The 16,032-nt window shown below is 36.1% G+C and overlaps 2 protein-coding genes and 1 non-coding gene across 3 annotated transcripts in view; 2 read left to right on the plus strand and 1 right to left on the minus strand.

Annotated features, from left to right (window-relative positions):
• Window positions 1–16,032, plus strand: part of LOC132909626 (centrosomal protein of 290 kDa) — a 170,057-nt gene that overhangs the window by 62,843 nt on the left and 91,182 nt on the right. The window lies entirely within an intron of this gene.
• LOC132910227 (U6atac minor spliceosomal RNA) lies at window positions 13,136–13,241 on the plus strand. The gene has a single exon (XR_009658717.1). It is a non-coding gene; the product is annotated as a U6atac minor spliceosomal RNA (small nuclear RNA).
• On the minus strand, window positions 13,933–15,762 carry LOC132909702 (uncharacterized). The gene is made up of 2 exons (XM_060964665.1): window positions 15,353–15,762; window positions 13,933–14,948 (listed from the first exon to the last, which is right to left on the minus strand). Exons 1-2 carry the CDS (start codon window positions 15,413–15,415, stop codon window positions 14,619–14,621), a joined length of 393 nt encoding a protein of 130 aa, XP_060820648.1. The 5' UTR covers window positions 15,416–15,762; the 3' UTR covers window positions 13,933–14,618.

Consider the following 16,032-nt stretch of genomic DNA (forward strand, 5'->3'; position numbering starts at 1 on the left):
GGAAATCGAGTTTTTATTATTTGACTCGCTGATGGTTTCAGATTTTATTAATTTCGTGTTTCTTTTCATTATTTGATAAAATCTGCCTGATATGGATAGATGTATCTACGAGTTTCACATTGTATTAATCGTTGAATATTGTAGTTAAACTACAACAAAGAATTGAAAACAGTTAGCTATATATGTCGTTGTAATGATCAACGATGAGCCAATACACTGCCAGAAATACATTGTGATACATTCTGTTGCATATTCTTTATCGTTTCTTCAACACACTAGAAGTGTAACTTTTTATACAGATATTAATTTTATACAGATTATTAGATGTATTATTATATAGATTGTCAGTGTTCAAGATCTTCGATATTATCATACGTAAGAGGCCATCTAGATGATGAATTATGTACATATTTATATTGTTAATACAATGTTGACAATATTAAATATTGACAGTAATATTGACAGTAGTAGTCGTTTGAACGCTCCTTAACATGTCAGATTTCAATGATCCACGTAAAATCCTGCCAACAAACACGTATCACAGTGACCGCATTTTTTCATACATGTTGGGTATACCACAGTTGCTGAAATCGACTGTTATAAACGCATATCGTCATAAACGGCGCAATCGACACTGCAGTTGCCTCTCCATCGCACAAACATGCAATTTCAGCAACCAGTTTTTTTTATCAATTACCACATTTAACCTACAACATATGTATAGTGCTGTTTCTTGGATCAGGCAATTAATTAAACCATCGAAACGACCGAATTATACAATTTTTTGATACGTTATCGCTCCCAATAATCGTTTCGAGAATTTCCCTCTTTTTAAAGCACCGAACGTTTCAAAGAATCCGACAACGATCAATTGCAATTAATCCACCTGAAGATATATCGAACTGCTTGACACGTCACTTCTCCGAGTAAGTTCTTCAAAAATCTGGTCTTTTCAAACGTTAGAAATTTCATCGAGATTTCGCCGATATTTCCTTAGACGTTATTCCTAATTCATTCTTAAATTCTCGCTACGAAATCTTGCGCTAAATTTATCAGTAATTTGCAAAATTCTCCCCTTCGCAGCACACTCTGGAAGTTTTATATGTAAACAGTTTGATTGGTTTTGTTTAATTTATCGATACATCATCGATCGGAATAAATCAGCAATTTCGCATTTTTAAGACATTAAGAGCTTCATACGTTACGAAATTGATTAACATATTGTCCGATTCACGTGCAAGTATCCCATTCAGAAACTGTTTCATAATTTCCAATAATTATATCATTCCCATTATATCGTAATACCAATAAGCGTCTTCCAGTAATTAAACAAATTTCCTTTCTTAAAACAGTAGTTGTTAGACAGAATTTGGCAATTAGGAGAGAATTTGGTCACTGTGGTGACCGAGTTTCAGGAACGAGACTCGGTCGCGTACGTGCGAAAGGTGTATCCTTGGCGGTCGGGGCGGCGCCGGAAATTCCCTCGAAAAATGTTTTTTAAACAGGTTTGACCAGTGGTTACTGCGCGTGTGTTATCGATCCGACGCAAATGTGAGCGGGAACGTGCGTCGTTGAACGACTCGAATCCGGGACAATGATATAACATGCTCTCATATTGGTTTCGAGACGATCGAGCAGCGTGTGCGTACTACAATTGCAGTTACACGCGTGCCTGAACATCTGCTAAGTCGTTTGCACAAACAGTAGCGATAGATCGAGCTTTAACAAGTTTCAAGTAGATCAAGATAAATAGTTTTTCTTTATGCGTTGAGGAAGACTCGCGATCTTGTTGCGCCGATGTTGCTTTTGAAGTTAGGCGCGTTTTGAGACGGTGAAAGCGATAGCTTGTTACGCTTGTTACTACGCAAGAAGTTGATTGGATTTTCTGGATCGTGCTATTACGGTTCTTGGGGCGGGCTGGTTTAGATTCTGTGTGGGTTCTTTTCGAGAAAATTTTGACGAAGGAAAGTGACGGAGAGAGAATATAGAATGTTAAAGTTGAATCTTCGAGAATAATCTATTAATTTATGTCTGTATTTTTCTAATTTAAATTTGAATTTGGATTCTTAAATTGTAATTTGTTAATTTGAATTTAAATTTCAGTTTGAATGGCTTCGTTTACGTATAATCTCGAATAGTCTTGAAATGTCAGTTGCACCTAGATTGCAAAACATATTGTATCAAATGCACCAAATCGTCGCTTTAACTTTCTCCTTGATACCTTCACTTGAATGAAAATACTTTCATCGTTCCTCTCGTGGAATTCTGCAACGTTCATCGAAAGGCTCTCTTCGTGTTAAAAAGTCGAAAGTGGCGGGAACAAACCGATCATTTACTCTTACATACGAGCCATTCCGAAACCAAACTGATCGACTTCGATCTTCGAAAGACATTTTAACTTTGATGCAACCACGTATCTCAAAATACATATAATTAAACTTATCTCTCTAAATGTGAGAGTTTAAAATTTAAATTCAATCTCAATACGCATTTAATTTTATTTAAAATTTTAAATTTTAAAATGTAAATTTATGATCTCGGTACATGTTCTCCTTTTTAAAAAGTCGGCCGATTAACTTGAATAAGATTGATAAGTTTCGTTCGTGTGTGGCTCGTGTAATATCTTTTATATTCGGTCATCTAATAATTCATATATTCACGTATTCGTTAAAGTGATTAATAAAATAACAATTTACCAACATTATTTTTCCTACAATTTTTAAATTCAAAATATTCGCCACGAGCAACCACTGTTATTTTTGTATATGATACTGACCTGAATCTCGCAAATGCTATCATATCAGTCAGGTTAATATAAATCAGACTGCTTGAAATGAAATACTGCTCGATGTTGCGAAAGTATTTTCGGAGAAGACAAATATTACAGGAGCACGATACACGATGTTCATTCTAATATAACATTTATATTAATCTTAAAGATATTTATAAACGCGCCGAGCAAGAAGAGACAGTGTGTATAAGATATAGTAATAAATAGATACATAATTAGATAGAAATCTCGAGGTAATATAACGTACATTTCAACTCACATTTCATGACGCGCATTTATAGCTTTGCATTAATTTCTAACAACACATCAACATATTCTTACTATTATTGTTTCTCTATTCTCTATCGCTATATCCGATATAACGTTTCACTTTTTTTTCTAAATTTAAAGTAAATGAAAATGAAAAAATCGATGAATAATATTGATCAATAAATGTCGACCAGTTTACCGATCTGAACAATTAAATCCAATTTACTCGAACGAGGACGCGATTTCGTCATTACCATACGTTTACAGAGAATGTTTAAATACTTTGAAGGTGCGACTGGACCAATAATGTTTATTTGGTGAAAGGGGAAAGTTTTGTATTTCTTTATAGGAATACATCCGAGATTTTTAAATGTCAATCTGCGAAGGTTAACGACATAGATTTTCGATATGATACTATCAAATAATTTTATAATCTCCAGCCATTTATAATCCTTAATGGACTGTATGCAATGACCATATATTTTCGCTTAGTGTCTTGTATATGCATAGTTACGAAAATACCGTAAACGTAAAATACTGCATATTTTCTACCGCTCACGCTGGGATAACACTTCATTCTATGATATTATTTCACTCGTTACTCGATTAATTTCAGTGACTCGAGGTTCTTGTAAGTTTTATTTAGGTATCCCACATCAATTTTTACATTGCGGGTTTTTATACGTGTATGCAAAAGTGCACACAATGTGCATGTGCAAAAGTATATAAAATATCGCAAATATACTACTCCTTGTAATACTTATTGAATGAAACAATTGTCTGTATCTGGGTTCTGTCTTCTTAATTACACTCGTAAAAATATGAATTTGCATAAATATCCGTGGTCCAGTGATGTTATAGCAAAAACTCGATCGTCTGTATCTGGATTTTGTCTTTTTAATTACACTCGTAAAAATATGAATTTGCATAAATATCCGTAGTCCAGTGATGTTATAACAAAATCTCGAAGTTCGTGCAATGCTTGGAAACGAAATTTTTTCAACGTTCGAAATGTATTCAAATGTCAAAGGAAGCGACAAAAATTTCCGATAGAACAGATAATAAACTATGAATTGGTGACGATAATTAAACCGTTCACCCTGAAAGGTGCATTATTCTCTTCCAAGGTACGCCCACTCGTTGCGAAATAACATTTCGCCCAGACGCATAACCGAAATTCGATCGGGTGTGGATCAAAGGAGTCCGTACGTGAGTAATACACGCAAAAAAAGAAATTTTGCTATCGAGACATCCATTCGAGAGGGGGAAGAATGGAACCTTGGCATTCTCCGGGTAATTCTGACCCGAATCTGGCTTCCAGCCTTTTGCGGTTTTCTGTACGATATGACTCCTCGATACGTTGTACTCGGATTTGTCTTTTTATCGTTTTCCATCTTCTTCCCTTTACTGATGACGAGAAACGATTTTTTATCGAAATTTGAAACACGGCAGGTCGCTGTCAATCAAAAGACGCGCACCTTGGGACACGCCTTTCGAGATATTTCGTGATGTTCATTGATCCGATTCTGGAAATTTGTACGCAAATTTGAATTAACTTATTTTCTGTCACAGTTCTTGTCGGGAAATTTGATTGTTTTATGGAGTTACTAACAAAGTCTGTGGTATTATGATACTGATTTGAATCGTTGCGTATTTGTGAAACGTTTTAATGTACAAATACGTACAAGATATCCAAAATGCGTAGATAGGTCCGTAGTCCATTCGCAATATTTAAATTTGGAATTTTAACGCGATTGATAAGAAGACAGCTGTAGGTAAAAGATTTTTCACTGAGATTCCAGAGTGATGAACGATGATAAGATGCGTTGACAGATTGGTTGAAGTATGTCACTGCAGTGGTTCGTTGATAATTTCGTTAAGTGAAAGTCGTTGTATAAATTTGTATAAAAAGAAAAAGGAAAAAATATGGCCTGTGGCGTATGTATTTCATTCTTCTTAATTTGGTCACTTTTATATTCATTTCGGGTAATCAACGGTGTGCCACATTATTCACTGTCACGTGTAGCGTGATGCGGTAATTTCTGAACGAAATAACCTGGCCAACTTGACCGAATCGGCCGAACAGGTTGTCACTTATTTCGCGATAACTTTAACGAGAAACACGAACGATGTACTCGTTTGAACTAGGATAAATAATTCGACATGCCATATTATAGAAAATAAGGTTGATAAATATAAAAAAGTTAAATTGCCAGTTTATTAAATATAATGGAAGAAAAAGAAGAAGTTACTAATTACTACCAATACAGGAAATACGTTTACGAAATATCTTCACAATTTTTAAGTATATCGATATACATATATTGTATCGATCGTCGCCATCGTTGTTATTTGTTTCCATGATATGTAATGCTGTAATAAAATTACCAGCAAAATGTTTAAAAATATCCAACTTTAAAGTTGCTTAAAAAATAATTTCGCGTTTAAAATCAACGTCAATCTCAATAGGCCAGCAACATTGGCTACCGAATGTTCAAAATCGATATAGTATCGCCAAAACTCGTTAATTGCCCTGCATTTAAAGATATTCTTAAACACCGTAGAATCTAATCTAATCCTGCGAAACAAATCTACACAGGAACGCGATATCTGAAGAAGCCACCGGCGTTGAAAATTGTTCGACATCCGCGCAATGTTCGCAGACAAACGAAAGGCGATAACGTTTCAACCATCGATGGAACAAAAATGGGAGAAAAAAAGCAACGATTGGGATATTCGTGTGGTTTTTATTGCGGTTACATAAAACGTGTAGCGATCGCGTAACGCGAAAACGAACGTTTGCACGTGTGAATAGACTTACAGGCGTTTAATTCGAGCGAACGTGAGAGATGTTGGTGTGTCGGCAGGAAGCGATGAAGAAAAAGGGAAAGGATTCCCTGGCCGAGTGGTCGATCGAGTAATGCAAAAGAGGAAAGGCATCTACCTGGGCTCGGTGAGGCTCCGTTAGGCTCGGTTTCACGCTACATTTTCTGAACTAATTATCCGTCTATCTCGACGATCGATTCAATGTGATGAACGATAGGTTGATATTCCACTGGTTTCACGAAATTGGTTGCGTAATTATTTGTAATAACGTTTTATATAACGACGCGTTGTTTGCTCTTCTTCGCCTTTATATTTCCTCCGGGCGTTCGAACATTTTGTTTTACGACACTTCCCGATTCCTGGGAAGCCGATCGAACCGATCAATTTGCTGCTACCCACGTGATTCGAAAGGGAAATATTTCCTCTGTTCGTACGCATACCTTTATGGAGCTTGGTGATTGTATTCTAATAAAAGTTGATGGCGATAGCGTTTCTGTACTTGAGAGGTAGACCGAGTAAGGCTCTTTTCGTTATTTCTTAATAAAGTAGAATACCAATGGTATTCGCATATTCCCTGTGTAATGTTATATTAATTTTATGAATAGAAATTTAGGGAAAGTAAAGAAGGGGAATAAAATGAAGGAAGAAAATGGAGAAGATGGAAAGAATGAAAGGGGTGGAAGAAGAGAAGCAAAACGAGATAAGAGAGATAAGAAGAAGATGGCAGGTAAGAAAGAAAGCAGAAGGCACGAATTTGGAAGAAAGAGAAAGGAGAAGAAGGAAGAGACAGGAGGCAATGGAATAAAACGAAGGGGAGGAAAGAAATGAAGAAGAAAAGGGAGGGAAGGAAGTGAAAGGAAAGGAAGGACCGTTGCAAATATTAAGCAAGCTTACGGTGGTCGTAATTGATCTGTTAGATATATACGAAATCATTTGGTAAAAATTTTACCAGCCATTTCATTCAAACAAGCAATCTGTGGGCATTGAGTCGTCACTGCTAGTTATTTTAACCAAAATACTTCCTGATGATCAGGTGATCACTGTGAACGTTCCTAGGTAGTACTCTTCCGGGTTCAATTAGTACCGTTTCTATCCTGAGTCAATGATGAAAAACGGCCTATCATGTCGTGGATTTCACTGGAACTGTAACTTCCTCTACAGTGACGAAATTCAGACTGCTAAGATTTCCGCATATGATGAACCAATGCTAGTAACTACATATATGTATGCTAGAGACTGTAAGGAAATCCTAGTAACAAATTTTTAAGGAAGAGGACATTTCAATGAGAAAAAAACGAATCAAGACAGGCATTCGATGAAGAAAAAGAAACAAACGGGCGCAAGGATACAAGTTGATTTCAGCAATGAAAAAGAAGCGGCGCGAGGACACCAAAAACGTAATTTCTATATTTAAAGGAGGTTGCCCAAGGGCATGAAAAAATAATTCCATCGACGAAAAGATAGAACGAGAACTTCACGAAATAAAAAACAAACAGTAACGAACACCACGTAAGAAGGAAAGGTGTACTAGAAAATACAATTGAACGAAACTAATCTTCGGAAATTCCGAGAATATCGCAGAATTTTTAAGAACATACGACACCTTCTATTATTATAATTCAATTAACCTACAAACTCGCTAATACGAATGTATGAATGGATTGATGATCCACAACGTGGACTTTTTATAATCAAATTAATCTACAATCAAACGCAGGAAAAGAAGATTAGTGACGGAAGACCTCACACAAAGTACACCACGGTACTTGCAAATACAGTTTCATAAAATCACTCTTTCGACTGAATTGTATGACAGTGATCGATAATCAGTCAGCCATTGATTTCCTCTAATTCCTCGTGCGTTCGATCGCCTGTCGGGTTCATCGTATCCGTCGAATTCGACGAAGCGTGTCGGATGACCGACCCTGATCGCTCGTTCGAAGAGGCGCATTCTATCTCGTGGCCGCGTCGCCGCTGCCGCCACCGCGCCGCCGCCACGGCGGATCGACTTTCTCTCTAAGTCACATGATGCTAAGTCACATGCGTTCCTGCGCAATCTTGCATCTCGATGCAAGGCCTGTATGAGAGATCCCGCTTCCACGGGAGAATCGTGTTTTCCCTGACACTCGTGTGTACAGGTGCACGAAGTAAACGCTCACACGTAGAGACCGGAGACCGTCGGAGAAGAGAGGTCGTAGACACGCGGCGGATCGATCTAGATCACCGAAGCGAGCGATCTTTCTTTTCGTCGGCCTCCCGTTCGCCTTCCCTTTCACAGTAACTCCGGAATAATAGGGTTGAGCGAGTAACACGGTGAGTCACATGACCGGCTGCGATTGCCACCCTCCATCGCCAATTCTACGATGATCTGTTCAGATAGCAAGTACTAACGATGGTCGAAATTCGTGATTCTCCAGAGAAATTTCATCGACTTGCAACGATATATCTTTGAGAATTTCAATGGTTCATTTGTAAATTACATGGTCAAAAGCGTGTTCTTTGAATCGCATCGCACATCTTTTGTGATTTGCATCCTCAGTTAGGAATTTTGCGGTTGTTTCTTGAAATTAGATTGATCGCAGTAGTTACAGTAATCAATTTGTAATTTTCCACTGCAGTTTTACGGGTGTTGCGAGAATGAACTTTTCTAGATTTCGATGATTGATTCGGTATGAATAAAGACATATTCCTACATGTATTATAGGTGCATTCTTGCGGTCGAATCTCTCGATTAGGAATTCCGTAATAATTTGACAAAATTAAAGGTAGATGATTGAAATAACCAACGCGTAATTTTTTGTAGCAGTTTCGTTGATTTTGCAATGCACTCTTTTTTCTCGGTCAAATTTTATGCAACACACTGGAAAGAGATACGATCAGATTTATGCGTCTTGGATTTTAATCGATGATTATTCGAACAAGAAGAAAGAGAATGTCTGTTACTGACCAACTCTTTTTTTTTTATTGCAATCTACAGGATGTAATAATTATCGATTACGTCAGGGATGGCCGTTAAATTACAACAAGACTGGGGCGACGAGGATAAAATATAATTCATGTGGACGACCTTTTCTGTAATTGATTCGATATTAAGTTAATCGCCGTATTGCGCTGGTTTGTGTGTGTAATTTGTCGGGCTTGGTCCTCGGTAAATTAAAAGCGTATTATCTTGCGTACATTGAAGAAAAGAAAGCCGGCTATATTGTTCGACGTTTGAAATTCTTTCGCGTCATTTTTCTCCAACATTTCGCTCCTTTATATAATTGTTGATAAATTGTAAGGTAGAAAATATACATTTTGAATACTAAAGTGTAAGTACAGAGTTCGGAATATAATTGAGCTGATCCAGATCCGCGCGCTAGCAGTGTTACCCTATGACTGAAAAGCCCTGAAGCCAACGTTTCATGTGTACCGTTTTTGGTTTGCCTTCGACGCAGTCTTTTGTCTGTGCGCTGTCGATGGCTTCGGTGCTTGAGAAAACTAAAGACCAGATGTAGAGTTTTCTTAGAAGTGGCGACCACTTCAACAATAATAAAATTAAGTTTAGACACGTTTAATTAAGAATCAGCCCGACACACTGTGCTCGACAAACTTGCAACCTCGATCTTCTCGAAAGTGAGACGCAAAACGCGGAAGCATTTTATTCTACGTCTTCGACTTCTTCTTCCTCCTGCCGGTTGTTCACTCCTGCTGTTTTCAACTTGGAATTTCCCGTAAACGAAGTGCGTAACGCAACTTTGTTATTTTCGATTTTCGTGATATTTTGAACTACGGTAATCCCTTCGGTAATTCATTCATCGCCACTGTATATATTACGGTAGATTATACATCCCTTATTGAAGTTAGGTAGCAGAAACGATCGGTCTGCGTACATATCCAAAACGAGCGCGAAGGCACGAGCTTGAAATCAGGTTAAACGCGAACGGGAGAGCAATCGGGATATCCACGTGAGAGAGGGAAGGGAATTTAGTACATGTAGCGTTGCGTATTCTGCCCTAGTTTGCTTCCAAACTAAGTAGTCAGCGGTCCCACCGGTTTCCCAGGCCGTTTGATTGACTGATGCTGCGGCAACTATGATTTTCATGCTCGCTTTCCGTCACGATCCTGTTCTATTCATCCCTGGGGCGGTATTGAACGAGCTTCAAATAATGATCGAACATTCTTTGATTTGTCACTTGTTGTTAAAAAGTATACGTACTAAATTAATTAAAACGTATGTAACATGTGCGAATACGATATTCGTTAGTATTTGTTTCAAGCTTGTACTTCACGTTTACGATATATTTTACAACACAGTTTTTGTCATTAATTTTTCCAGACTTAGATTCTTATTAAAATAACGAGCAAAGAATTAAATTTGGTGAAATTTTTCTAATTAAAATGCTTCTTTTGATATCCATGATTGTAGCAGTTGTTTCTAATTTTACTTCGACACATTAATTTCTCGTTATCGACTCGTTGTTAATGACTAAATGGAAGATTAATTTGTTAATACTATTGTAAATGAATATATCCGTATTCCCTGTACCTGTAATTAATGTTCGACATCGCGTTGGAATTTAATGAGAAACGAACGAAGTTGTTCGGAAGACTAAAGAGAACAGGAATGAAATGATGTTCGTGTACTTTCCAAGAAAATATTTCCGCCATACGTATACATCGAAATAGGAGAAAGTGGATCAGAATTTGGAATTCCAGATTAGAATCTAGATCGTTAAATACTTCCTTTTATTGCCGCGACTGGCGTTTACCTTCAAACGTGTCCTCGACTTCTGCCAGCAGAAGATTGCGACAGCTGCAATGAAATTCCGCTTTTGTCTATAGTCTATAGAATAATATTTTCCTGTGCTCGAAATAGAACCTCGGCGATCGTTTTCTCCTAAGACAATCAGGCTCGAACACCGTAACAAATCAAACGATATATAAAACCAATGTTAGATAAGATCAAATTAAATCTACGGTCTCATAACTTACACCAATACGAATAGCTTCGATCCTATATGTATAGGTATATATATGAACGATCGTACTTTTAAAGTTTCTCCAATTTTTTTTTATCTAACTTTGTTCGAAATTCAATTTCTGAAATTTTCGAAATTTTTATGCCTACGATATTAAAGACATAGGCTCTTATACTGTGACAAGTATATTTTACATGCATTAAATTATGCAATGCATACATTAAATATTTTACAAATATTTTTCGATATTACGTGCATTCTATAGATTTTTCACTTTTAAATTTTCCACGGATGCATAAATATAAATATATATGTAATATTAAACAATTGTTTCACGAAATAAATTATGTTTATTCACATTACGTATTTGTCGTGCATAACGTTACTGTAATATCTCTAAAAACGTAACACTGAAATTTCAACGATCTTATTACACAGCATAACGCAAATCTGTTAGAATCATTGAAGTTTGGAATGTATAAAAATTGTAAAACGATATTTTGTCGTGGTATTTCTTACGCGAATCGAATCGACAATTTACTAGATGTTATACAGAGGTTTACACCAGTTGATTAGTTGAAAAAGAGCAAGGTATCGTAATATTATCGTTGTGGTTCTAATACGGAATCGAAACTGCGACCACACGACTTCACGGAACTTTCATTCTTTTGCATAGCTCGCCGCGTGATTCACAGTAGGCGAGTCTGGTCCGTATGTCCTGCATCGTTCGTATCCTGTTATGTCCATTGTTCGACATCCTGTTTGTCGTGGTCGCACCACTTTTCTTGATACCAATAGCTGATACCGTCATTTTACCTGGTTTCTTATCCACAAATTATTATTTGGAAAAAGGTGTACGAAACTTTCGAACAAATAATTTTTCATTCGAATTTACCAATGCTTATACAAGATCCAATTTCCTTCCGTATCTCCATTCTTCACAATTAAGAACCGAGAAAAGAAAAAATAAGTTATTTGATAGAATTTGTTCGAAGGCACGGTTACATAATCCTTTTATTCGTTCTTGACTATGAATTTCAAGCAAAATCTTTGTTACTGTCCAAATACGTATTGGACACTAGAGCTGAGGAACATTCTTGGAAGGATACTATAAATGGATTATTATTTTTGTATTATTTTTATTTCTATTTTTTTAATTACTAATTTCCTTAAAATTATTACAAAACAGTCACAACTCCCACAGTATATTTTTTATTTAAGAACTCGATCTTAACTTCCAACAATTCGTCGCAAAACATTCGAAATATCGAATACTCTGCAAAGGAAAGGAGTCTCATTCTCTATTGAAATTTCGAAAACGACGAAACAACCAAACTACGACGCATCCGGCCACGAAAAACCTAAGACCTTGCTCCCGTTGTGAAAGTAATCGCGACCGAGCTATTACGAGGAACGTGTGTCCTCTCACTTTCTGCATGCACGCCCGTACAATGAGCTGGTGATCGAATTATACCAAACACGAGAGGGTTACACGAGAGCGTAAAAGGTGGCAGTCGCTAATTAACAAGGTACAGAGACTCGTTTAAAAAACGACGGCAAATCTCGAATGCAAGCACGGAAAATTCCATTTTTGGAGTCTGTTCACCTGCTGCTTAATCGCTGTTTCCCGCTATCTTCGTTTCTTTTGTACAATGGAGAACAAAACAATGATAACATAAAAGCTTCCTATATATAAATAAATAAAATCATGATGAAAGATGATAAAATATAATTAAAAAAAATAATGATAAATATAAGCTTTCTCATGGTTGAACTGTAGAATGAATGTTGAAAAAGTAGAATCTCGGTAGAGTCGTTTCACCTACCAAGTAGTATAGAAAGCACTATACTTTTGGATATTTTGTATATTTTTTACATCAGGTTCGCGTTTTATATTACTTTTGCACTTGTAAATTTTCAATAAATGCATAAATGTTCACTCATAAAGCAACGAGTGTCGAAACTGGCGGTATCGCAGAACGGATATGATTAAACCACTTTTATTATTTAAACGGAATATCTAATTGCATGTCTGACGATCGAAATATTTCATGTTAATTTTAAATAAGGAAAAATGGAATTTTATCGATATATCAGTTTGAATTTTAGAAAATTTGATGTACATGTCTAATTGGAATAATAAATGATTCGAATCGCTAGATATAGAATTAAAGATCGTAAGAATATAACTGCGCTGTTCTTTTCACACCATTCTATTTTCTAAATCTATTAAAACATATCATATCGAAGAATAATGTTATAAATTAATTAATTTTAAAACTAAAGAGATGGTAGTTTTAAGAGTTGGGTGTAGTATGAAAGGAGAGACGTTTAGCACTCCCCTAGACAAGGATGGAACACATATAAATAGTAAGGCACTGTCGCCTTTCTACGGCACTTATCAGAATTTTTTTGTCGGATGACGGCGGCGCATTGGTTAGCGCCATAAATTACGAACGTTCGGGACGCGGGTTCAAATCCCGGACGACCGAAGTCTGATTTTTCCATGTTATCAAAAATAAGGGGAAAAACATCTATACCCCAACTGAGACGTCTGCACCCGCAACAGACAACTCACAAAGGAAAGACTGTCCTATTTTACAAATAAACTAAGCTAAGCTAGTCGTTGGGAAAATTTGAGATATCACATATTAATTTTTTTTTCCTCCCAAATTTGGAGACACGAAGGAGCCGACGCGGTCTCCCGCTGTCCTTCAGGACGACCCAGGTGCTTACAGGACACGGCGTGCTCGGCGAGTTTCTGAAGAAAATCGGATGCGCAAACGAATCGGAAACGCAAGTAAATGGAAATTCTCAAAATGTTGACTAATTCCACTCTGATTAAATATTGGGTTGGCAACTAAGTCATTTTGTCATTACCATCTAATGACAAAATCCGCAATCAGTTACCAATCCAATAGAATTGGTTTACATTTGGTAATTTCTTTTTATGAACGAATATCTGTATAAATTTATTTTATCGCTGTCGTGTATGGAGAGAAGATACGTTTAAGCTGTATTATTTATAGCTGTAGCTATATAGCTATAGTATTTTAAAAATCGATAACAAAATTTAATTTTTCTTTGATATCGACCGTGAATAATACTTCCCTTTTAATGAAACAGAAATCTTCGTTAACGCATTACGGGATATCTCGGTATTACTAACGCCATCCTTCGTATAACTTGAGGACTCATAGAAACAGGACTTGGTACAAATGAACAAGTTAAATCAGAATTTCGTTGATGAAAGCACAATTTATTTAGAAATATAAAAAGCCAACAAATTGTATCAAATCATGTTAGTAAAAATTTCACTTGTTCATAACATCATGCCAATCTATATAGATGGAAAATATATTTAAAATAATATCGTGCTACACTCTAATGAACCGTGTATTAAAAATTCTCGAAAAACTCGTTCTCTACATACGAAAGAAACAGATTTAATAACTTTCGTAATTAACATTATGTTAGCAAAAATTTCATTCGTTAGTCCAATACAAAAGACCGAAAGAAAGTCTTTCTCATTTCGACACACAGTTTGTTATTAATAACGAACCATGAAATTTCCATAATGGCATACTAATCTAAAGTTGAGTAGAAGATATACTTTAGTAGTTAGTATACTATATTCTACAAAAATATACAATGAAATTCTCAAAAAATCTTATTCGTACATAAAGAAAAAATAATGTTGAGTCAGCATTAGCATTAGTGATATTACTTGATGTCGAAGCATTCTGTGGTACAACTGCCATATTCGATTTAGTTGACAAATTCGGTTCTGTTCACGTACTCGTTACAATTGGCACACTATTCGTTGTAGCTGGCATACTCGATTGAGCTGGCGAACTCGATTGAGCTGGCGAACTCGTCGATTGAGCTGGCGAACTCGATGATGTCATTGCCGAACTCGATGATGTTATTGCCGAAGTAGATGGTTTTAAAGTTGTATGGGGTAAATATAATTCAGGACACTTTACGGCACAGAGAAGATTCAGTATATACGGTGTTCCTTCAACTGACCCGCAAGAATTCTTGCAAAAAGACATTCGTATAGGCTCAAGCAAACCAAAGCCGAATCTTGGTTCCTCGATTCCTTCTTCAAGAATCTGTTCCTATATGTATAATAATAAGAACAAGAAATTAATATTTATGTAGTTAATATTTATATTGAAAATTATAGTATGCAATAATCATTAATTGTTAATTCCTCATAAAAAGACACTATGCGCATTGAAAATGTTAACTAGTTGAACAGTAACGAAATTAACGTATTTGTTTGCAGAAAAATTAAATTTAGTGCACTGTACTTTCTTTGAAAGAAAATCAGAAAATAGCAAATAATTGACAAAAATAATGTTATCTACGTATGCGAAGAAAAACTCGTTCGTGAAGAAGTTAACGATTTTCGTGGAAAATTAATATTAAGGATAATTAATAATCACTCTGGTATCATCGGAAATTATTTATGGTTATATAATCGAGCTTTAGAAACACGAAAGCCGTGGCAAGTCTTAACCTGTGACCAAACAGATCCGATCAATATGAGCAAAGCAGCAATCCATGCGGTGAGACGCGACATAACGAACTCGTTGTTAATATAGTTTAACCGCGAAACAACACGAGCAACATTTCCCAGCAGAATTTTCCTTCCGTCTTATATACGTACGCTGAAGACCGTGGATCGTTAAAAATTCAAGCTTGACCTATTCTCCGTTTTTTTCAACGATATCTCTTTGAAATTCATAGTTGTCCCAGCTGACGGATAACACGCATCCTTATCGCGATTCTTTGTTCGATGAACGAGAGAACAATTCAGACACAATTAACAAGTAACAATGTCATTGAACATGGATGAGACAACGTTATTTAAAAATGAGAATCGATTGAAATCAGGAAAGAAAATAAGACTTTGTAAATGTTTTGTATTAGTTTTCTATTGAATTTAAAATGATATTTAGCTGATATTTATCAAAAAATGTGTTAAAAGAATATTCCTCGTCACTATAGTAATATTGTTTGAAGTTATTGTTCGTTTTCACCTGTATGCAAATGATATATTGCATACGTGACCGAAGAATGAGAGTTAGAGGGTGCTGTTGCCAATGAGTCGCGTGTTAATATCGAGCGAGATGGAAATCCATTATATTTGTGTCCATCGTACTCGAATCTGTAGCCACGTTTGATAATTATCATATC

This window comes from Bombus pascuorum, chromosome 8 (genome assembly GCF_905332965.1).
Source record: "Bombus pascuorum chromosome 8, iyBomPasc1.1, whole genome shotgun sequence".
Taxonomy (NCBI): Eukaryota; Metazoa; Arthropoda; class Insecta; order Hymenoptera; family Apidae; genus Bombus; species Bombus pascuorum.

Bases quoted from the DNA above. Each gene is read 5' to 3' on its own strand.
- LOC132909702 (XM_060964665.1), bottom strand. From the start codon at position 15,415: ATGTCGCGTCTCACCGCATGGATTGCTGCTTTGCTCATATTGATCGGA. The intron at 14,949-15,352 runs GTTAAGACTTGC...TTATACATATAG, and splicing joins TCGGATCTGTTTGGTCACAG to GAACAGATTCTTGAAGAAGG.